At 43.9% G+C, this 24,499-nt stretch overlaps 1 protein-coding gene across 3 annotated transcripts in view; it reads left to right on the top strand.

Annotated features, from left to right (window-relative positions):
- Positions 1 to 24,499, top strand: part of cdk14 (cyclin dependent kinase 14) — a 213,205-nt gene that overhangs the window by 19,334 nt on the left and 169,372 nt on the right. For all 3 annotated transcript variants that reach the window (XR_015037945.1, XM_085803392.1, XM_085803393.1), the window contains exon 2: positions 418 to 449. Coding sequence is in view for 2 of the 3 variants with exons in the window: in XM_085803392.1 (XP_085659518.1) it covers positions 418 to 449 (32 nt within the window). In the remaining variant the exon portion in view is untranslated. The remainder of the gene's footprint in view (positions 1 to 417; positions 450 to 24,499) is intronic.

Below are 24,499 nucleotides of genomic sequence, written 5' to 3'. Positions count from 1 at the left end.
AAAAACACCACACAAATCTTAAACAACTGTATTCTATTCTTTCACTTTCACACGTCACAAGCCAAAAAAGGTTGGGAACCACTGCTGTAAACATTACCTGAACTTATGTGTTTGTGGAGGATTAACTAACTGTGATGTTACAGGCTCAACAATTTGGAAACCTCCTTTTACTAATGATAAAATGATTTTTCTCTCTCTCTTACCCTCTGTCCTAATGACAAAGCGAGTTGTCACCAGTTTAAACCAACACCCACACTTCTGTAATGAGCCCGGAATGAATCCCAGATGAAATTTGGGCATAGTGACAAGGTTACATGCAGAGCTGCATCTCTTCCATTAGACGTTTTTTGTTTTGTTCAGTCTTCAAAAGACGTCAATGCAGCCGGTGTCTGACGCTGTCTTCTTTTCTCTTTGCAGCTTTCAAGAAGGAGGACAGCGGCTTTGATGAGGTAGGTTGAAAATTAGTGAATATTTGGGAGCTGGTGACATCTCTGGCCCAGTTTCAGGGCTGCACCATGTAGTTCTCACTTAAAATTATTCATCAAGGTCTTATTGGCCAGATGTTGTCAGAGCCTGCAATGCAGTTGTTTTTTTTGTTTTTTTTTTGGATCTGGATCCTCCTGTAACTGGGTGCATATGGTGTGTAATATATTCATGTGTGGAGCACGCTGCTTCTCCCCCTCTCATCTCAGAGACGTCCCTCAGGGTCAGTCACCATCACACTGCTGCTCTGGCCTGCCAAATGAGACATCAGCACATGCACCAGACTACCAATGTCTCTAGCCACTGTCCACTGTCCTCAAGTGACTGAGTCTCCTTTCTCACAGTACATGAACATTTTTGTTTGTTGTTAGTCCACTGCCATCGTCATGGTGCTGCTGCTCTACATGATGCAGGATCAATCTTCAAAATGATCCCTCCACCCCCACCCCAATACCTGTATATAATTAAAAATGAATGTGTATTGTGTTAGAGTGGCTGGTGGATGTTATATAAATTAAACATGTTTAAAGCAGCAATACAATGTAATTGATATTATGATACAAATAAAAATAGGACAAAGAACCAATAAGGGTCCAATAACATGTCAGTATGTTTTCACACTGAAGTTGTAAAAGAGCATAGAAGCATCTCTACTATGACTCGGTAGGTCAGTGTATGTATTAGTATTAGTAAGAATTATTTATGCTCCAGTCAGTGCGTCAACAGTAGGTTGATTACATTTGCTTCTTTGCTGTAGGGTTTCACCAAGATTCAAGATTCAATAAGTTTATTTTGCCCTTTTGTGGACAGACAAGCTGGGTACAATAGGAATTATTGTGTGTGAGTCCCAGAGGAGAATGAGAATGAGTTAAAAAGAGTTAAAACGTTTTAAAAGCATTATTAAAAGAATAAGTCAAGGCAAAAAAAGATAAAGAAAACAGCAATACTAACACTGAAAAATAAAACACAGATAAAGCTGCCAGAATATACAGTATACCAGGGAATTGAATTAGAGAATGCAGGAGCTCACTATTGGACAGGAGGTAGGATTTTTAAGACTGAACCTGCATCATTGATTGATGACATCACACAAGTCATGTTATCAGGCAAACAGCTCCCCTGTTCATGCAGTAACTGCTGAGGCTGCTTGGCACTCAAGCTGATAAATGCTTCAATGTGTTGTGTTGACAGACTGCTGTCTAACTGTACCTGCCTGCTGTTTGCCACTGGGCAGCTCATTTGTGAGTTTATCAGAACATATTTCAGTGGAAACAGCAAGCTGCTGCTGGACAGCTGGTTGATAGAAACCCTGACACTGCATCTGAATTGTTAATGTTGTAAAACCGATAATGGTAAACAAAAGGCACTAAGATGCAATCTGAATGCATTTGGTGATAATTCTGAGCTCTGTGGAAGCAATTACAAGTGTTACTATTAAAGTATTGATAAGTGTAGCCTTAACACCATGGTAGGTAATTCACCACAGCAGCAGGGTCTTTTGGTGTAGCTTTAGATATTGAGACTCCATGTGATGTGTGAAATTACTGATGATGCAAATCTTATCAAAGCCGCTATCTCCAAAAGCACTTTTCTGTGGTGTAATATTAGACGGGCTCTTTGCAATGACAAAAATATCTTATGAATGACAGATTTATTATTTGGCCCCAGTTTTTAGCGCACACTGCAGATATTATGTCTATTGTTCTGCCCATACAAAAATGTAATGTGTTCATGAATTGAACTTCCATTTCTTAAATATGTAAGAAATAAAGACATAAAAATTCTAAGACCGTATGAAACCTAATATGTACGGTATATAAACTTGTACTGTAGACCATAGTATGTTTCCCAAAGCCTGTCACTTTACTGTATGTTGAGATTATTAGACAGAAAATCTGTAACCGTGACATCCCTATAGCAACATTAATCAGATATTATTGATAAGAAATTATGTATACTCCAATGTTATTATACTGTAGGTATTTCATAGCCTATGTTATCTTCTTATACTGTATGTATGTGCTAAACTCACAGCATTTCATCAGTTTATCCACACTTTTGTAGCAAAAGTAAAAACTTGCATACACCACTTTGAAATGATGTGAAACATGATTCAGCACTATAACATGATGAGCTTCTAGTGACAGATGATCCAGGCAGTTGATGGGTCGGCCAGCAGCTCTCTACTGTCCTGGCTCTGATGTAAGAAACTCCCCCAACTAAAGTGGCAGATATAAATGAAGCCTTTGTGCTGGTTATAATTAGATGTGTTAATTACCACATCAGCATTCAGTGGTGAAGCAACCGCTGTCCAACCCCCTCACTGTGTCTGAGCTGCAGATGCTTTTATTAGAGAAAGGAACAGAGGAACAGTGTGGCATCATGTCTGCAGAACAGCGAGGGCTTCCGGCATTATTAACACTGTTTTGTTTTTAGCTCCATCTGTTTTCCTCCGTCTCATATTCACCAGGAGGAGAAACTGTTGCCGTGAAACTGCAGCCTCAGCTTTAGTGTGGCGGTGTGTGTAGATGGGGTGATGAGGAATGCTGCGATGTAAGATTTTCCCATTGAGAGGACCATGAAGAAGCCTTTATTTTTGTTGGCAAAGGCTGGTGGGAGCTCAGATATCACAGACGCCACATTATATTGGGCAACGAGGCTGTTTGTGAAGTTTTCTGTGCTTATTTAGATAAGAAGACATGTTCGGAAAGGGACTTTTTGTGGAGAAACAATGTGAAGCAGACCATTTCTAGAAGTCAGTGCCATGGGAATCTGCTCGGGCCATTTGCTATAAATGGGCCTTCCTGCTAAGGAAGAATTTAAAGAATCTGAGAGAGGGGGGGGGGGGGGGGGGCTCCTGGAACATGGATGTTTGTGAGAGACTGATGATGTACAGGGACGGCATGTGAACACATCGCAGGACGTGGTGGCGGTGTATGTACATTTGTAGCTTGTGTTGCGCCTGACAGAGACAGAGAGCTTGTTTGCCAGTGGAGCCTGGTGAACTGATTATCATTCATCACAGTGAATAGGAAACTATGCGTCTGTTTAAACCATAAAAATGGCTGAGTCTGTGTTCAGAGAGGAGGAGAAGCAAAGTTTCTCTGTCGTGTTCTTTCCCTGATGAAATCCTATAAGATGAAATCTGCAGCGGGTTGATGACATCACAGTGGGGCAGCAGAGTCTTGGGTCTGAATGACGAAACAGGGTGTTGGTCTCAGCTTCAACATGACCGGCCAAAGGAAACTTTTTACATGAGCTCAGTGTTTTGCAGATGGTTCTTATTTGGACACTGCCCCTACTGGACTTTACTGCTGACAGGGATTGTAGTCTGACTCACCGGCCTTACCTCTCCCTCTCCCTCTCACTGTTACATTTTCAAAACACTCCTTGCTGCAGGACATAACAGCAACCTCCAAACTGCTGAAGACGGCCAGTTTGATCAAGATCTGGATCATGTGAGATGAATGAATGAATGAATATGAATATTTTCGAACATGTATAACTATTTGTACATAAAAAATAAAGAATAAAATAAAAAATAAAAATAGAGCCAAAACACAGCATACTGTTCGAAAAAGGAGTAGGAAGAAGTAAAAAACTTTTTAATTTCCCACCCCTTTTTAACTATTCTTCAGTTTGTAACTACTACATAATACATAATACTTATATAAATATATACCATATATATACACACATAATAATTATCTCAATCCTAAATAATATAATACACCTATATAAATATATACCCTAAATACACATCATAAATATCTGTATACTAATTCCAAATATAAAAATATACTCCATACATATCCTTATAAATATATATATATATATATATATATATATATATATATATATATATATAAACTTTCCCCAAAATTAAATATATACCATATATATATATACCCTATACTGTTAGTTACAATATAACGATCAACACTATTCTATTTATCGATTTATCCCTCATCATCCTCCGTTAACACACTTCCTCTTCCATATACTTGTTTAGAAAAAAATTCTTGTACCTTTTTTAGAGATCGCACACTGACACACGTGTGTCTGTGTTGGTCTTTGACACGTGTTCTTTGTGGAACACAGTGAAAAATGTTTCCCCAAGACGGGTTCACCTCAGTAAATACTTTCCAGAAACACTGTCACTACATCCTGGGCTCAGCACCACTCAGAAAGACTGGGACTGTGGTGTGATATAATGTCACATTGAAAAAAAGAGAAGCAGGCACTCACAAAAAAAGGCAAAACGCTATTGGAGGTGCACGGCTAAAGCAGAACAGAAAGGGAGGAAAGCCAGCACAGAGCACACTCAAAAATCCCTTCGAAGAGTTTCATTCGGTGGAAAGGTCTGTGCTTGCCCTACCTGTCCTGTCATAAAACTCTTCAAAGGGATTTTTGAATGTGCTGGCTTTCCTCCCTTTCTATAATATCACAGTGAAAAATCAGCACAACAAAATAACTAACACACTTTGCTCCAGGCGTGTGTGTGTGTGATGGCAGCACCTCTCCTGTGGATGGCACATTTCTAAATGAATGTGAATTGGGAGGGACGGAGGGGTGTTCAGTAGGGAGGCATGTGTTGACTTCTGACTTCATGCACAATTACACAAAATAAACAGTGCTGAGTGAAGGTTGGTTCCATGTAGTGATGGAGGTGTAGTGAGGTGCAGCTCTGTGCAGCCTGACTGTTGGTGCTGCTCCTGCTGGCTGCTCTGACTTTGACACACAGCTTTATATTAAATATTCATGTTTTATACAAAGAAATCCGATCAACATATGGACATATGTGTTGATATTGTGGTGAACCGCCACAAATAAATCAATTAGCCGTATAGGAAACGTATGCTTTCCAATTTTGAATCCTTGTTCTCTTTCCCTCCACTCTGACAGGGCCGGGGTCCGAACCCAAACGCACGACTCAAAAACTTGGTTTGCACGATCAACAGGGTTTTATTCAGGTAATTCAAACAAAAAACTCACTCTGCTCGAGGGAAAAAACAAAGAACAAAAAACCACTCTCTTGAGGGATAAAATGGAAAAACACAAAGTCACTCTTACGAGGAGAAAAACCTGACATGGGGCATGGAGTCTCAAGGGTCACGGACAAGACGAACTGACACAGAACAAAGGGAGACGCTGACTAAATACACACACACACAAGGAAATGGGGACCAGGTGGAAACAATCAGGGCGGGGCAGACAATCAAACTGGTGGGGGAACACAGGAGGAAGGGGCAAGTCACCTGAAACGAGAGGAGAGGTAAATTACAAAATAAAACAGGAAACCACAAGACAACATGACTGAAAACAACTTAAACCTGAACAGGGTCTCTGGTCATGACAGTACCCCTCCCCCCAGGGCCGGCCCCTGACGGACCAGCCACCTGAGGATGCCGCCTATAGAAGTCAGAGACGAGCTCAGGATCTACAATGAAGCGTGCAGGGACCCACTGCCGCTCCTCAGGACCGTAGCCCTCCCAGTCCACTAGGAACTGCCTGCCCCGTCCCCTACTGCGCACGGCCAGAAGAGACTTGACCGAGTAAACAGGGCCACCAGCGACCATCCGGGGGGGTGGAGGGGGCTTGGCTGCGGGGACCATGGGACTGTCCTTAACCGGTTTAACCCGGCTGACATGGAAGGTGGGGTGGACTCTCAGGGACCGAGGCAGGCGCAGACGAACGGCGGAGGGACCAACGACCTTGGACACCGGAAAGGGACCCACAAACCGTGAGCCAGTTTCCTGGAATCGACATGGAGAGGTAAGTCACGTGTAGAGAGCCAGACCTTCTGGCCAGGCTGGTACACCGGAGCAGGACGACGCCTCCGGTCTGCCGCCCTCTTCATGCGTTCCGTGCTGCGTAGGAGGACCTTACGGGCGGCCGCCCAGATGCGACGGCAACGCCTGACCATAGCGTGGGCCGATGGGACAGTGATTTCCTTCTCAGCGTCAGAGAAGACAGGGGGCTGGTAACCGAAGACGCACTGAAATGGAGACATGCCCGTGGCTGAGGTGGGAAGGGAATTGTGGGCGTATTCCACCCACACTAGGTTCTTGCTCCAGGAAGCTGGATTCTGTGACACCAAACACCGAAGACATGTCTCCAACACCTGGTTGAGCCGTTCCGTCTGTCCATTAGATTGCGGGTGATACCCAGAGGTCAGGCTGACCGTGGCTCCGATGAGGTTACAGAACTCCTTCCAGAACTTGGAGACGAACTGGGGCCCCCGGTCTGAAACAATATCCTTGGGAAATCCATGAATGCGAAACACATGAGACATCATAATTTCAGCCGTTTCCTTAGCAGACGGCAATTTAGGCAAAGCAAGGAAATGAGCCATTTTAGAAAATCTGTCCACCACTGTGAGGACAGTGGTGTTACCTCCAGAGACCGGGAGCCCCGTGACGAAGTCCAGAGAAATCTCAGCCCAAGGACGAGTAGGAATGGGGAGTGGTTGCAGCAAACCCATCTGTGCCCTGGAGGAGGTCTTGTTGCGGGCGCAGACGTGGCATGCCTCCACATACTCCCGGACCTCTCGCTCCATGGAGGGCCACCAAAACCTCTGGGAGATGGCATACATGGTCCTCTTGATTCCCGGATGGCAGGTGAGCAGTGAGGTGTGAGCCCAATGGATCACCTGTGGACGCATAGTAGCAGGGACAAACAAGCGATTTGCCGGGCAACCACTAGGTGTCGGGTTCTCACCATTAGCTTGCTTCACCAGAGATTCTATTTGCCAAGTCACCGCTCCAACCACACAGTTCAGTGGAAGGATGGGCTCAGGTTCCTTGGCAGTAGGCTCGGGGTCAAACAGACGGGACAAGGCATCAGGCTTGGTGTTCTGGGACCCCGGCCTGTAAGAAAGCACAAAGTTAAAACGGTTAAAAAACAATGTCCATCTGGCTTGACGAGGGTTCAGTCTTACTTTTGCTAAATACTTCTCCCAGGTCATGGTAGCAACTTGGAACCGACGTCAGGTCGGGGGATTCAGAGTCTGTGCCGAGATTAGCAGATACAGTGTTAGATACAGTTTCAGCATTCTGATCATGACAAACTCTTAAACATTTGTTTGTGCATCCCTCAGCCCAGCCCAAAACCCTCCCAGTACCCCAGTCAATGTGTGGGTTATGTTCCCGCAACCATGGAAAACCCAAAATAAGAGGGTGCTGGGTAGAACGATACAAATGAAAACACATGAGTTCTTGGTGGTCACCTACAGTTACTTCCACAGGTTCAGTCTTGTGAGTCACTTTGAATATCTGGCTTCCATCAAGAGTACTGGCCTCTAATGGCCGGGATAACTGTTGAGTCTTTAATTGAAGTCTTTGGGCAAAATCCCAATCCATGAAGCTTTCATCTGCCCCTGAATCAATAAGAACCCCAAGTGAAACAGTGGTGTTGAGATGCTTTACCTTGACCTCGGATGGGGAACGGAGAGGCAACTCAGAGGAGGACAAACGGCTCACCAGTACCCCCCCACTTACTGGTGAGCCTGCCCTTTTACTGGGCACGCTGGAAGAAGATGACCTTGCTGCCCGCAGTAGAAACACCTCCCTTCCAGCAGACGCCGGCGCCGCTCCTCAGTGGACAACCTGGCTCGTCCCAGCTGCATCGGCTCCTCATTCTCCTCGGACAACACCTTCCGCCGCGGAGCCAGGGATGGGGCGGGGAAGAAGCTCCGGCTCCCAACCGCAGCTGACGAGGTGCGATTCCTTTTGTGCTCTTGTAAACGGTTGTCCGTCCTGATAGCCAGAGCCATCAACGAATCCAAACCTGGCGGCAGATCAAGGGGCACTAACAAATCTTGAATCCGATTAGAGAGGCCCTTTAAAAAAACATCATAAAGGGCAGTGTCGTTCCACCCGCTGTCGGTGGCTAGAGTGCGAAAGCGGATGGCATAATCACACACAGAGTCCATGCCCTGTTTGATATTGCTCAGTTCTCGCGCCTTCTCTCGGTCCGACAGGGTGGGATCAAAAGCCTTCCTCAGAGCCCCCACAAAATCATCAAGAGATTCACAAGTAAATGAATCACGGGACCACTCTGCTGTCGCCCACGCCCTCGCCCTCCCGGCGAGATGTGAAATCATAAAAGCAACTTTTGAACGTTCTGTAGGAAACGCTGAGGGCATGTATTCGTAATGCATTTCACAGTCAATGATAAATGCCCGACACTCTCCAGACTCACCGGAGAATTTTTCTGGTGGAGCGAGGCGTGGAGCTGGGCCCGGAAAACCAGAGACGGTCCGTGTGTCAGCAGCTGCTGAAGACGGTGTGGCTGTAGGGGCAGGAGAGGGAGAACTCCTTGTGAGGAGGGAGAGAACTTGCTCCACCTGGGAAGCCAGCTGGCTTACTTGGTCGGACATGGCAGCTTTGAAGTCCTCCTGATTGCTAGCCAGGTCCGTCACTCCCCGATGCAGAGAGGAGATCTGGCCCTCCTGGTTATTCAAGCGGGCAGCTTGAGAGCGAATCGCTGCCGCGAGTTGATCAGAGTCGGCTGGGTTCATGCTGGTCAGTTCGTCCTGACAGGGCCGGGGTCCGAACCCAAACGCACGACTCAAAAACTTGGTTTGCACGATCAACAGGGTTTTATTCAGGTAATTCAAACAAAAAACTCACTCTGCTCGAGGGAAAAAACAAAGAACAAAAAACCACTCTCTTGAGGGATAAAATGGAAAAACACAAAGTCACTCTTACGAGGAGAAAAACCTGACATGGGGCATGGAGTCTCAAGGGTCACGGACAAGACGAACTGACACAGAACAAAGGGAGACGCTGACTAAATACACACACACAAGGAAATGGGGACCAGGTGGAAACAATCAGGGCGGGGCAGACAATCAAACTGGTGGGGGAACACAGGAGGAAGGGGCAAGTCACCTGAAACGAGAGGAGAGGTAAATTACAAAATAAAACAGGAAACCACAAGACAACATGACTGAAAACAACTTAAACCTGAACAGGGTCTCTGGTCATGACACACTCAGTCAAATGCATGATCTTCAATATCCATTCCCAGTCCAATTATTGTTGAATAATTTCATAATGTTTGCTCTGAGAATTATGTTCCTTAATTACTGCAGGCTCAGCCTCAGAGAATCCATTCAAGGCAAAATACTTTCATTAGGTCCAGTGTAAATCACTGAATTCTCTGGGATTTATTTGCCTCCATGTCGTGATGAATGTTGCTCCTCTCGTCTGTTGTTGTCACAACGTGAGCCTGGAATTATCCAGCTCCATCTACATGTAGGATTAAAAGAGACCCAAAGAAAGCCATGTTCATTTTTCATGTTTTACCACCTCAAATTAGCATTTTGAAGACAGTCAAATATCATTTTACAGCTCATTTCTTCAACTGCATTGCGTGAATTATCCATTTTTTTGTGCGATCCAAAAGTCCAAAACCTCCTGTTTTCTGTGACTGACACCACAATATTTTTTGCGAATATGTTGCTGTATTGTCATAAACATAGATTTATTTTACCACTCGACATGCAAAGTTTTAAAGAAACAGTCTGTGTTTATTTAAAGGGATAGGGATTTTGGCAAATTGGCCCATTGCCATCATCCCTATAGTCATAGCAGTAGGTTCGTTACCTTTATTTGTCGGTGCAAGCTATTTTTAGAACGGCGGAGCAGAGCCGTGAGCTGCTCAGAGCTACGCTACGGAGGCTAATGGGATTTCTTGGTTTCCCTCATCAAACTCATCAAATACACAATCCAACAACTCCAAAACGCTCTGGTGGACAAGTTGTGACCTGCACATTCACCACGCTATGAGATAATAACAGAACGTTACCAGACAGAGTTGTTTTCGAGGTAAATGCAGAGAATGCTTGCTGAAAAACTGCCCCTGAAGGCAACGCGCATCAGTGGTTTTGCATGAATTTCCCTCTAAAACAACTCTGTCTGGTAACGTTCTGTTATTATCTCATATCGTGGTGAATGTGCAGGTCACAACTTGTCCACCAGAGCGTTGTGGAGTTGTTGGATTGTGTATTTGATGAGTTTGATGAGGGAAACCAAGAAATCTCATTAGCCTCTGAGCGGTGGTGGAGCAGTTCTTTGCCAGTGATGTCATCATGTGGGCGGGGCCTGTCTGCAGCTGGTGCATGTTGCATTTTTTTTCTTCATGGAATACCATCAAATCAGGTTTTGATGTGAAGTTTTCATGGTTTTAATGTTGTGATGTCAGTTGGTGAAGCCCAGGATGTGGATCCACACATGCCTCATGTTCTCTCCCCACACTCGTGTGTGTGTGTGTGTGTGTGTGTGTGTGTCTAAAAATGGCTGCTGCGGAGCCATGACAGATCCTGTAATGGTGGTGGGGGCTTAAAGACGGGTATTTCCCCTGATAGAGTTCTCCAGGGGAAACTTGTCCTTCTCACCATTCCCTGGTTTTTACATGTGACCATGTCCATGACAAAGACTGCAGACTGGGGAGGGATTGTGTAGGTTGTGTAGTTTCTTGTGTGCCTGTAAATGTAGTGTCTATTCAGGAAAACATGGAGCACTTTGACTTTGAGAAGTGTGGGCATGTGAAAGCTTCTCCAGTCCTGTGGTGGTGGGTGGTTACACATGTTGAGTCTGTACATTAACACTAAAGCCATGCAACAGATGCTTGAATGAACAGTTTGTGTCCAGCCTCCCAGTCTCATCCCCAGCTGAGGAAAAGAACCAGAGTGGACAAGATGGTTGACGTGATTATTGATGCGTTGTCCCTGTTGAGACTGGCTTACAGTCTGAACCACAGTTTGATCATATTAAACCAACATGTCTGTCAGAACATTAAGCCCTGATGAATTCAGAAATGCCACCAGCATCTGCTCTGTCTGTTTTCATAAGCTTGACTGTCTGTTTAAACACTGAGGCGGGTTGGTTTACAGTAGTGCTGCACGATTTGATAAAAATGTGCGATTGTGATCACGATATTGTAAATCAATGCTGTAATGAGTCTATTTGCTTGTTGATTATCAAGCACAGCACAGGAAATGACCATATTTTAGGAGTTTATTTCTCAGCTCAAACATTTAAGTAATAAGTGTTTCCTTACACTATGTTCTTTGTATTAAATAAAAATGGATAACTTTTTGTGTAGTTTCATAGTCTACTGCGTTGCCATCATTTATTACAATGCATTGCAGGAGAGATAGTCTCGTTTACAGACTCACGCTGTCGCACATTTACTTACATTAGCTAAATCGCAAATCGCAGACTTTTGTGTGATTGCGTAATCGCACAGCGTGACATCGCGATTGCGATTCTATTAATTAGTTTACAGCATCACTCCTCCTTACAGGAGCAAGGTCAGGAACGTGGAAATATAAGTTTAATTACCAATGGTTGCTTTGACAATTTTAATCAGTGTATCAGCATGTGCCCTGAAATAATAATACATAATACATAATAAATAATACAAAAGCTCTGTCTGGATGTGAAACTTTGATGAACTCAATGAAGTGTTGAGCTCCAGAGGAGAAAAGGCATTAAGAGCCATCAGCCTGCAGAGATGAAAGATCTGTGGATGAAGTGGGCTGGAAGCAGTTGACTCTGCAGAGTGGAGCTCGTCTGCTGGTGTTCGCTGTCTTTCCTCAACTCCTGATAAAGAAGGGCGACTAAGCTTGGATCAGTTCACCTTTCCATGTTGACCCTTTAGACTGGGGATGCACCCATCCACATTTTTCCACTTCTGATTCCGACACCTGAATTTGGATATCTGCCGATATCGATGCTATTCCGATACCAGAGCTCTGTTTGCTTTATTAGTAGCATTATTGTTGATTTTATATGAGGCTGTATGTATGTATGTATGTCCCAAAAGGCAACTTGAGAGAAGTATGAGGTCAGAAAAGGAAGTCAGAAAAACAGGAAATCCTGTTAATAAGAAAAATCCCATCCTGAAAACAAATATTTCATATCGATTGTCAATATTTATGAAATTCCAAGACGGTGTAAAACTACTAGTGCCCCCCGGCGCCATATTCTGAAAATTAACTGGATGTCTGACAGTTTAGATACACAGCCATCGGAGCTAGTGGAAGTAAACACATTGACTAGAGTGAAAAGTATCAGGGGTCGCCGCTGTATTGGTTATCATTAGGGTTGGACTGTCGGCTCTTTTCCTCCACTCTTGAGGGCGCTGCAGTAGAACCAGACAGGCAGGCGATGACTCTGCTGTTTGTTTTTCAAAATAAAGTTAATTGCAGCACAGTGTCACATTTCTAGAAATTTAAATTATCACTTTAAACTCTGGGTATGTAAGTATGTGAGCAAATAGAGGCTCTGTATTTGTATATATATCCATTCATTTCAATTCATTCACACAGTATACTATACAGAAAAAAAAAAAAAATCATCATTCTGAAGGCATGGCGGCTTTTATTTAGCCGTGGCAGTGCGCCACGATCAATTACATATAGCAGAAATCCTGCGCTATCAAAAACTAAAAATACCTGTCATATTAATCTCAACAGCACAGATATAAATCCAGCTCTTTTCGTCTTTCTGCCCCCTGGCTAAAAATTCCTTGTGCTCATTTGCGGAGTCATTTCAGCAGACAACCTCAAAGCACAGACATGGCTCACGGATCGGAAATTTCCGCAGGTTGGATCGGAAATTTCTGATCCGTGAATTACGTTGGTATTGGAACCCGATAACAGATACTGGATCAGATCGGCCCCATCCCTACTTTAGACCTCAGGTCATCTGTCCCCATCCTTCAGCATCCTCCACAAAACACTCAGGGTCAGAGGTCATGTCACCATAAGAGACAAGACACAGTGATTACAAATTAAAAGCTTATAAAGGCAATTTTATTTGTATAGCCCATTTTTACAAACAGTTTGTCTCAAAGGGCTTTAAGGCAGATTAAGTTTTTACACCAGTAGTCACTGGTACGAAGCCTGATCTGTATTTATGTGTAGGATCGATGCAGATCCTATGCCTTTGTCTATGCAAGCGGCTTTTGCCTGTTGGGGTTTCTATGCCACTTCAGTGGTGACAGAAACTGCTGCTTGACTAATCAATGCTGAGTGCAACACTGAAAAGTCAGAGGATGTTGCAGGAGAAGAAGTCTGCAACCTTTGAGCTTGACCTTTAAAACTGAGGCAGAAGAAGATGAGTTTTCTGAGCTTGTCACCTGTGGTTCAACACTGCTCCAGGAATAAATTGGCCTGAAAACCTAAACCAATCAGAACATTTTTGGATGAAATAGGAGCCAGGTTTAGACAAGAGAGAAAGCTTCTTTTGTACTGAACTCAAAGTACAGCTCAGGCTGACAGGAACCTCATTAGTTTTGCAGCTATTGGTTGATAAAGCAGATATTGGACAAATTGAACTTTCTTACCAAATTAGATCTTTTTTTTTTTTTTTTTTTTACCATGAACTAACAATATCAATCTCCTTTTGTCACTAGATGAAAATGTAGGTCATCAGTGAACTCATGAGGATTCATTGTCTGGTATGTCTGTACCATATTTAAAATGATCCATCCAGATGTTCAGTCAGGACCACAGCTGTAGACTGACAGACACCACCAGCTCAGAAGCTCTGCTTCCTGCCCAACATTGCTGCAGTTGCTGGTTAGAATCATTAAATGTGAGGAGTTTCTTGGTGAAGACAAATACATTTCTGGGAACTAAGGTCATGAAAATGTGGTTGTCTGAAGTGTCCAGGGTCATGGATGGTTGAAATGAATGTTTCCTTCCCCCTAGAACCTCAGGGTAGTAGTCATTGTGCCAGTGGGATTATGATGGCTTGTTTGCCCATGGCTTTGCTGATGTCAGCACAACAGTCCTGTTGGAGAAAACAGTTATGGTACTTGTTTCCCATTAAAGCTTCAGTTGGTAACAATTATCCAGTCATATTTGCTGGAACTGTCACTATATTCTGATGGTCAGACATTCAATTGGTAATTTAGGACAAAACCCAACTCCTCTGGCTCCACCTACAGCCTGGAATCGTATTTGCCAAAATCCACCGCGACCGACGATTCTCCACCAATCAGGTAGAGGGAGCAGGACGAGCAGCCAATCACAGCTCCTACACGTCGTAGTAAACTGATGAAAGCGAAAGTAAAGTCTGTGACTTGGTCGGACATTTCAAGACGATACACCAGCAGCTCCCTCTTTTCACCAAGTCACAGACTTTACTTTCACTTTCATCAACTTACCAACTGTAGCTTTAATGTACTGACTTATTATTTGTAGTCTTGTAGGAGTGGGAGTCCAGTTTTCAATCTGACTCATCTTCTCTACCAGTGAGGTTTCACTTTGTTGAAGGGAGGTAGTTGGAGCAGGTCCTGTGATGGCCCCCAGCACCGCTTACTTATCAGACACTGTATCTTCTGCTGGCCAGCCAGCCTCTGCACAGCGTGGAATTGCAGACACAATATGCACCAGATAGCTATTGTCACACCCTCATTGCCTCATTGTCATATCTCAGACACAACACTAGCAGCGAGAGGATTAGCAGCCTTGCAGTAAGAGCAGCTTCTACAGGAGGAAACACGTGACGTCTTCTACTCTCTCTCTTTCTTTGGTTTCTTGTTCTTTTTATACTCCTGGGTGTGATTGTGTGAGTCACTCACAACCTCACTGTGATGAGCATATTGAGTATTGCTCTCAGAATGATTTGGCAGTGATCACAGCCAGGAGTTCACACATATCCTCACACTGTGCTTCTCCTATAAGCCTCTTTACATGCTATCAACTACTTCCATTTAACAGTGTCAGCTGTACTGGGAAGGAAATGTGAGTGAGGATGAGCTTAATCTTGACTTGGTCAGAGAAATGGTGTTGAAGAAAATAAATATTTGTCCTGTCTCATAGAAAGCATTGGATGTTCTTATGGCTGGGTGCTGGTGACAGGCAGCTGGACATGGAGTTCTTCTGCTCTGATTGGAGCTGATTGGAACTGATGAAGTGATTGCATTTTGCTGGTGGCTAGAGGTCAAAGGCCTTTTGAATGCAGTAGGCCTATCTTGAGAACTTCTTGAGGGAAAGGTTTGCCTGGTTTGTATAAAGACAAAAACAGAACTCACCATGGGAAAGCCCTGACAAGTTGATTACTGAATGCATCAGTGTTCCTATCTGTCTTCTCTCTCTGTTTCTAACCATAACTAGTGAGTATTGATGGGGAAATGAACAGAGTTGAGTTGCTCAAACTATCACAGTCTGACTTTTCTACTGCACTCGGTACTCAACTTGTTAGGGCTTCCACATTAGTAGGAAGTGGCTGGAGCAGAGTGGGTGATTCAGTTTTCATCTCTTTTCAATAGAAACCAGGCAAAGCTAGCAGGTGTTTGATGCCTCGTATTATGGGCTGGAACCCTATTTGTAGCCTACTGTTGCTGAGGTTTGGTGCTATAGAGCATTAGGGCTGGGCCATATGGACCAAAAGTCATATCCCGATATATTTATCGCAAAGTGAGAGCAAATGTTCAAAGTCAAAGTCAAAGTCAAATATGACATGCCACAAGTAGTTTTATTGAAACCAGCTATTTCAGCGAATAGTTGCAAAATCAAATGAATAAATAATAAACAGGTGTCTTCACCTGGTTCATGAATAAATGCTCAGCTGTTCAAATAACAATAAAATGTAAACATTAGACTGTATAACAACAGGAGTACCTTTTTTTAAATCAAAGCTCCGTAAAAATCAAATTATAGATTTTCTTCTCCTTTCTAACAAATCCACAGATGCAAATAACGAACATTACAAAAGAACTAAATATGACAAACCCTAGCAATTATAAAGAAAGAACAAAATAATGTGCTCAGTTTATCAAATTATTTTTAAACATCAGTTTGAGATTACATTTTCCTTTTTGTTCCCTCGATTTCTTATGTGAACAGTCTCAACCAGTTGCACAAGAAACAGGCTATCAACTCAATAAACATGTTCTCCCTCTTTTTCTACTTTGATAAGCAGTCGTGCTGTCTTGAGGTGTGTCCTCCAGATTTTGTGTGAGACACACCAGCCTGTCAACGGCATCTGGCTTCAGAGATTCTCTGTGGCAGGTGAGATGTTGCCTCTGCAGCTGAAAAGCCTTTTCGGAGGGTGAACAGGTAGCTGGTACCAAGAGATACTTCTTTGCCAGGTGGCTCAGAGCTGGAAAGACAACTTCATGATCCTTCCACCACTTGAGGGGATCAGTGTCACCTGACAGTTCATTTTCAATAGCCCGCCTCTTGGTTGGTCAAGTGGCTGTGCGCTGCTTGAAGAAGCTTGCCAGTGTCTTCTTAGCTTTCGGTGCTGCTGCTGCTTCTCCATCTGCAGGCTCAGGCACAGTGGGCACACGTAGGTAAGACGGCTGACAGCTGCTCTGATCAGACTCTGTGCTTCAATGCATCGACTTTTTCACTTGGGATGTTGGTGGCCCTGAACCGTGGATCCACAAATAAAGCCATCTCCAATAGGTCAGTAGTGGCTGGTTCAGAATACTTGCTGTTGAGGTATCAACAATGCTGGTCTTGATGGATTTGCAAAGCTCGCTATCACCCTCTCCACATGCCAGGAGACTTTCGTTAAAAAGGTGCAGCACAGGTTTCACTTAAGATAGAGTGACGTACTCCTCACCTGACAAAGCGTCAGTAAAGTCCTGGAGAGGTTTCAGGACCTTCTGGACTGCTTCTAGGACCTCTAAGTCCTGCCAGGTAGGGACAAGGTGCCTGGTCTTTTTGTCACTAGACAGGACTTTAGCCAGTGCTCCTTCCTGATTCAGGACTCTCTCCATCATCTGCTGCCTTGATCCCAGGCGTGTGTCAGACTTGGTTATGAGTTGGTGATTTGGCAGACCCAGCTGATTGTGGACTTCAGCAATCCAACTTGTTCCACAGTTGCAACAGGGACCATATCTTTAGCAATGTGATAGGACAACGCTTTAGTTATAGTACACCACTTGTCACTTTTCTTTTCAGAAGGCATGCACTGCGGAAATAAAGCGTGCAGTGAGCTTTGTTTCAGGGGTGTGGATGGCATGCAGCTGGGGCTTCTGCAGCGTTTCACACACGATTTGTAGTGCTAATGTGTGATTAAGTTGTTTAATAAAGTAGTATCCAGACTAAAAGACACAATTTCATGATTGTGTGTAAACTCAGAGTCTCTCTCCTGCATCTTGCTGCCTTCAGCCTCATCGTAACTGTGCAAAAACTGCATCAAAATGCTTTATTTATTCAGTTTACATATTTTTACAGTTAACCATTTAATATAATCGTTAAAGGAATATTTCACCAAAAATGAAATTCAGTCATTATTGACTCACCCTCATGTTGATGAAGACTCCAGAGTAGTTTTTTATTCCTCAATCTGGAGACCCAGGAGGCTGGTTCGTAGTCCAACGAAAACTTTATATGAGAAAAATAGGGCCCGACACAAAAACGTCCATAAAACTACACAAACACCATTTAATATTCCTCCACACTGCTCGTCCACTGCAATCCAAGTGTCCTGAAGGGATATAGTCCAGAGTTTACTGGAACCAACATCATTGAGGACATTTTTACAGCCTAAACAGTCCTGTAGTGAATTTGCCTGGTTCGCGCTTTCGTGTTCACGCGATGCACGCATGCATCGTGCCCGACACAAAAACGTCCATAAAACTACACAAAAACCATTTAATATTCCCCCACACCGCTCGCCCGCAGCAATCCAAGTGTCCTGAAGGGAGATAGTCCAGAGTTTACTGGAAACAACGTGATTGAGGCAAGTCCGGTCATGTCTGCGTGCATGGCGTGAACGTGAGAGCGCGCCCCAGGCAAATTCAATACAGGACTGTTTAGGCTGTAAAAATGTCCTAAATGACATTGTTTCCAGTAAACTCTGGACTATCTCCCTTCAGGACACTTGGATTCCAGTGGACGAGCAGTGTGGAGGAATATTAAATGGTTTGTATGTAGTTTTATGGACATTTTTGTGTCTGGCCCTATTACTCTCATATAAAGTTTTCGTTGGACCACGAACCGGCCTCCCGGGTCTCCAGATGCACTTTGAGGAATAAAAAACTACTCTGGAGTATTCATCAGCATGAGGGTGAGTCACTAATGACTGAATTTCATTTTTTGGTGAACTATTCCTTTAAGTCTTAACAGACCAGGCTAAAATCAGAACTTCTAAGAGCAGTGAGACAGAGCAGGGTTTATGGAGCTCAATGGAACTCAAACCCTGACCCAGAGGGGGCTGGTAAAAGCTGACCTCTGTGGCCAGTCTACAAGAGAAATCTGATTTGATTCATTTGTTGTTTACTTGTTTTTGTGGTTCACTGAGCTAACGTGCCGCTAACCGCTAAGCGCAAAAGAGCGTTGTTGAAGTAGGTAAGCAGTTTCTGAACTGACCTGAGAACGGTGAAAGCTGTGCCGACTGTCCGTATCGCGTATGTGCAAACCTCCAAAACAAGCTGTCCTCCCCTCCGCTTGCCTTTCCCCAGTCTTTGTCAACGAGACACGGTCACGCCCACAGACATGACAGAAGTGACGAGGAGCAACGGGCTGGTAGTTAAGCTCCGATCAAGCAGCTTCCCAAGACTGTAGCACATCGCTGTCAACAGGGGGCAGCACTAAGATCGGCAATATTGATTCTATTTTTTTTTTTCAAAACTTTGTTTCACATCACAATTTACTGTACTCAATTTGAAATACACATCCATTTACAAAAACTCATTTGAGGAAAAATTTGCTTGCATTTGTACAAGCTTACAACACATTAACAAGATAAAATAAAATAAAACAAAATAATCACAAGGGTTGACATTTCAATATTGATTCTAGATGAGACAGAAGGCAGTTTAGATCCAATGTAAGGAGAGATATCACTTCCACTTCGGTATTTGTTTTTTCTTTCTTTCTTTTACTAGTCCAGCACTGCTTGCCTTACCCTGACCGCACACCACTGCTTTAAAGGTCACAGTGGCCATGCAAAACGTGGCTTTGCTGTGTCCACTGATCCAGGATGAACATAAAACTACTTGTAGAAACAACTCTTTCTGGATAAACAGGAATAATCTGAAACTAGTGCGAGGGGTGGAGTCGGACAACTGCAAGGAGATTCTTCCACTTCACTCACAGAGCAAACTCTGGTTTGACTTTGTTGTTTGTAAACTTCTTCATCAGCTGCAATGCTTGATCCTGTGCCAGTCTGAGTAGCATTCAGCTGATGCCTGGCTGGGTTCCATCAGGCCTATGGAGAGACAATCAGTGTCAGATTGATCAGTACCATTAGTATAGAGGAGAATAAATCATCTGGCAGCCGGGGGCAGCTCCGTGCTGTCAGCAGCACCTCTGACTCCTGTGTCAGCTTAGAGGTGGTGATCTCCTGAATATAGCTGTAGTGCTGAATGCCAAATGGTGTTTGGATGCTGTGTAGGATATGTGAACACTCATCACATTCACACCTTTGAAATGTATTCCCGGTCTGCAGGGAGGCAGCGTTTAAAGTGCGTATACAATAAAGTGCTGTGTTCCAAATATATCGTGCTGTGATGTTGTGGCAGTAAGCTGTGCAGCTCCTCTGGGTGTTGATAGAATCCTTATAGGCAAATCTTTCCTGTCGGCAGCTAAGATGGCAACACTCTCATACAGTCATTACACAGAGAGCAGACCAGGCCTCAGTGTAAATGAATAGGCAGGGAGCTGTACCTTCACTTTAAATGGAAAATAAAATCCGCACATGTAAGTCACGACCAGTCTGTGGTCTGAATGGATCAGTGTAAAGGTCACTCCACACTGACTCCAGTCTGTGTGAAGGACTTTAAAAATATAACCTGTAAACCTCAGGGTTGTACAATTCTCTGCTAACTTGAAATTCATACAGTGACAGCAGTTCTGTAAGTCAGAGTTCATCCCCTGCTCTCTCCTGAGCTGCAGGAAGATATCTGCTGGTTGTGTGTGTGTGTGAGAGAGAGAGAGAGAGAGGGGGAGCGTGGCTGTGCACATGTTGGTGGAAAGAAACTCAGAGATTACTGATTTATTTTTGTATGGTGAGCGTGTGTGCATGACATTTCTGTGTGCTCTTGTGTTTGCTTACTCCAGGGTGTTTGCAGTTTTCACCTTTTGAGACATTTCCTAGAAAGCAGGAGCACCTATTATCAGATATGACCAACTCTGATACTCTGTTTTTGGTCTTCACCAGTGGAATGATTCTCCAAAATCAGAGACAGGCCGATACAGTATGGGAACAAAATGCAAAACATGAAATTGTTTGTTGTTTATTAGGAACTTCTGTAATCAACAGTTGACATCTTTTCAGTGAAATGTAATTGTAACATTATACAAAATATGAAGATACTAAAAAAAGAATACTACTGGCAATAACTTTCCCAATAAATGATCTATAAAATAAATAAATATTCTTTCCTTTTTTAAGAATGATATGAATGTTTCCATAATGTGTTAAGTGCAGCATTAACTGTTTCAGCATGTGGCCCTGTTCAGTGTTATCCAGCCTTCATGTTTTGTGTCAGAAAGATGAACGTGTCCACATCATCTGCAGTAACAGATCTGCTGCAGTTACAAAGTCCCAGACAGTTGAAAATACCCTCTCATAGGGACAGAGGTAGCGGTGTGGCGAGGTAGCGCTTTGCTAACTTAGCAGTAAGGAGATATTATGCGCTCATTGATCTTCCACCATAGAAATGGGTCAATCTACTGAAATCCTGTTCGCTGCCTTGTATGAGGCAACTTCTTCCTTCACCACCTGCAAAGGAGACTTGTTTCCAGCCTGTGTCTTGAAGAACTCACCAAACTGTTCAGTCATTGCCGACTTTCAGACTAGAAATCAGTTGTGTCCCATCCCAGGAAGAGGAATGCTTGTTTTTGTATAGTGATAGAGGATTAATAGTGTGGGCAAAACATATAATTTGGGGCCAAGTCCAGCTGCACTCACGTTTCTTGCATTGTCTGTTGTGACGTTAATTTGTATTCCTGACCTCTCCAATTTCCACTCCAGCACTGTCTCTTTCAGTCCCTCTGCCAGATTTGCGCTGGTATGTTGTTCATGGGCCTCATTTGCAGAACATGGCTCACCATGTGATGGGCAGTCACCTTTGTGTAGCTCTCGTTAGCTCTGGATGTCCATCCAGCAGTCCTGAGTGCTACTGCAGATACCTTGAATTCGGACAACAGCAGATTCAGCTTGTTCATGGTTTTATTTTCTGGCTGAAGTGAGGACTTCAGCATGTGTTTAAAACCAGCTAGGGCTGTTCGCTGTTCGATCAGCTAACCAGAGGACTGTGTGTGTGCAGGCAGCAGAGGTGGGACCAAGTCATTGTTTTGCAAGTCATAAGTAAGTCTCAAATCTTTGCCCTCAAGTCCGAGGTCAAGACAGGCAAAGTTTACCAAGTTTAGGCACAATTTAACTCATTGTGCCACTTCTGCCTTGATGTTGCGATTGACCAGCACATAGGGCTCCACCCACAGCAGAGAGAAGGCTGGATCCAAGGCAGCTGCTTTGAGGTAGACTGGGTCTGAAAAGGGGGCAGTGATCCCATCTTGTGTCCTCACCATGAATAGTGTGCGCAAAACACTGCAAGCGCTGTTTCTTTGCCATAGCAGCTTTTCTTTGCCATTGCTATGCAAACTGTAGATCTCCAGTTTGCTGATCTTCCATGGTTAAGTCACACCAGAGCTCAGGGTCATCAAGATAATCTCCGTCATCATCGTCCTCTTGTTCACTGGGGAAGCACACAGTGAATGCTTTTTGCATGTTAGCAGCATTGTCACTAATAATGTAGTCCAATTTATTTTTGATGTTGACAATCGACAATCGTTTGGATCAAAGGTCGGCTTGTGTGTGGGGGAATGTGACATGAAATTGAATATAACCAATAAAGATTAAACAAGCTGACTGAAGAACACATAACAAACCAGTGTGGCTACCGTCTCCATGGCTACCATCAACAAAGTAGGTCAGATCATGTTTGATCACGCAAGATTTCTGGTGTGGGGGACGAGATTCTAGTGTGTCATCAGACAAATCTTTATGTGTGTGGTGTGCTGTATTTGGAATATCGGAGCACATCACACACAACACGATCAAAATGTTGTGGGGTCTCAGATAAAAAATCTGTTGAGATTTAGAAAATCAATGTGTACCAGACTTAACTCAACAAAACTTGGGTTCCGCCGCTTGTTATACTCATGTGGGAACTCTTTACACCCTGTACACTTCTGTTGTTGTTGTGTGTCAATTCGAGCTGAGTTTTATTTGCCTGTTTATTCGACTGCGGCGGTGCGCCAGTGTTATCACGCTACATGCCCCTAACTTTTTCAACCGATCCGCTGACCACTTGCGTGCGATTAGGGCAATCTGAAAATGTCAAGTTCGCCAAACTTTACTGGTTGATAACAAAAGTTTTCTGTTTGTGCCTCAAAAACACACTGTGACCCTTCCCATTGCTATCTATAATACATTTCCAACTTCAGTGCTTGGCTGCACCACTGAGTCTTAGGGACATATGTGACTGACAAGTCTCCAATTACACCAAGTCACAGTGTTTGCTGCTCGCCTCTTCAGCCAAACTTTCTTCCCTTTGACCTAATTTAAATTTCATGGCTCTGACTAGTAACTGACAGTCTAAACTTAAGCTCCAGACCGTCACTGACACTCCACCATTTCCTTCTATAGCCTACGGCCAGGAGCAGCATTGTGACGCTTAAGTTAAGATCAGGAATTTAGAATTGAATAAATGAAATTACTCAAAAGAGGTTAAAAATACTCTGCTGTCCAATTCTACTCTTTTATCCCCGGTGAACTCATTAACTTTGAGTGCTGTGCATGTGTTTGCCTCCATATGACACCCACTGTAGCAGCTAATCCTGACTGACTGACTGTCACAGTCTAAGTTGTTGCCACCGGCCGTGTTTATTTGCCTCTGTCAATCTGATTTGTGACAGCCGCTGCCTAATCTCAGCATGTTCGTCTGCGAGGGGCCAGGGTGAGAAATTCTCCCAATCTGAGCTTGATGGCTCAATTGAAAGAGAAGCTGAAACGCGGGGCCCTCCATGTCCTCACTCACATATAGCCCCTCCCACACCTGCCTCTGAGTCCATATTGAGGAGAAATTTAATTTTACCCAGGATGACTTTCCCCCTGAATCTGAGGATTAGCACTATCTGTGTAAATTAGCCTGGTTTCTCCTGCCATCCCTCACACCAGCCTCAGGGTCCTGAGGAGGTAATTCTAGGAGATGTAGCGTAGAGTACATTTATAGGGTCCTCTTCAGCCATCATGGTCAGCATGAGGCCCTGAGAGTTACCATGGGGGCAGGGATAGCATCTCATTATACATTTTGAGTGGTCTAATCACATCTTTAATTAACCCTCCACTAATCGGCCCTTGAGGAAACCTAATGGATTAAATATTGCTGAGATATTAAAATGCAAATGCAGTGGTGGGGCTGGCCTGGTGGGCCTCTGCCGTGAGGCATGTGGCGATGATGGCGTTGGATGTGATGTCACATCCATCATGTTGAAGGCAGTGGAGCTTCCCCATATGCTTGGTGGTTCAGTGTTGCTGGTATTTGCAGGCAGGAAGTGGACCCTGACTGTTCGGCAGAGGAAGTGATAGAGGACAGTTATCCCAGGAAATGAGAGAGAAGAAGGGTAATGGAAGGGGATAAAAGTGTGAAGCAGCCTGACAGTGATGCTGTGAGCTTAGTAGGTCTGCTTGGCAGTCGTGCTGATTGCTCATTACCCTTGCAGATCTTGGGCGTAGTTAGGCTAAATGTCTAGACCCCTGCTGGCCTGCAGTTTTCATTACATTCCACATAAAGAATGTGCAGTCGTGCTAATTGTACACACTAAAAAATGTTGGATTATCTCTGTAACCCAATTTCTGAGTTATTGGTGTTGAGTAAAATTTTTGGGTTATTTTTCCAGAATGTAACCCATTTTCAGGGTTATAGGGCTATGAATTTAACCCAATTCCTGGGTTGTTCAAGTAATTGGGTTATTTTTCAGTGAGTAACCCATTTGTTGGGTTAAAGGGACAACAAGTGTTTTCACACTACA

The sequence above is a fragment of the Trachurus japonicus genome, chromosome 16 (assembly GCF_045865225.1).
Source record: "Trachurus japonicus isolate A0001 chromosome 16, Traja_1.0".
In the NCBI taxonomy this organism is placed as follows: Eukaryota; Metazoa; Chordata; class Actinopteri; order Carangiformes; family Carangidae; genus Trachurus; species Trachurus japonicus.
This window is presented reverse-complemented; position numbering and strand designations above follow the sequence as displayed.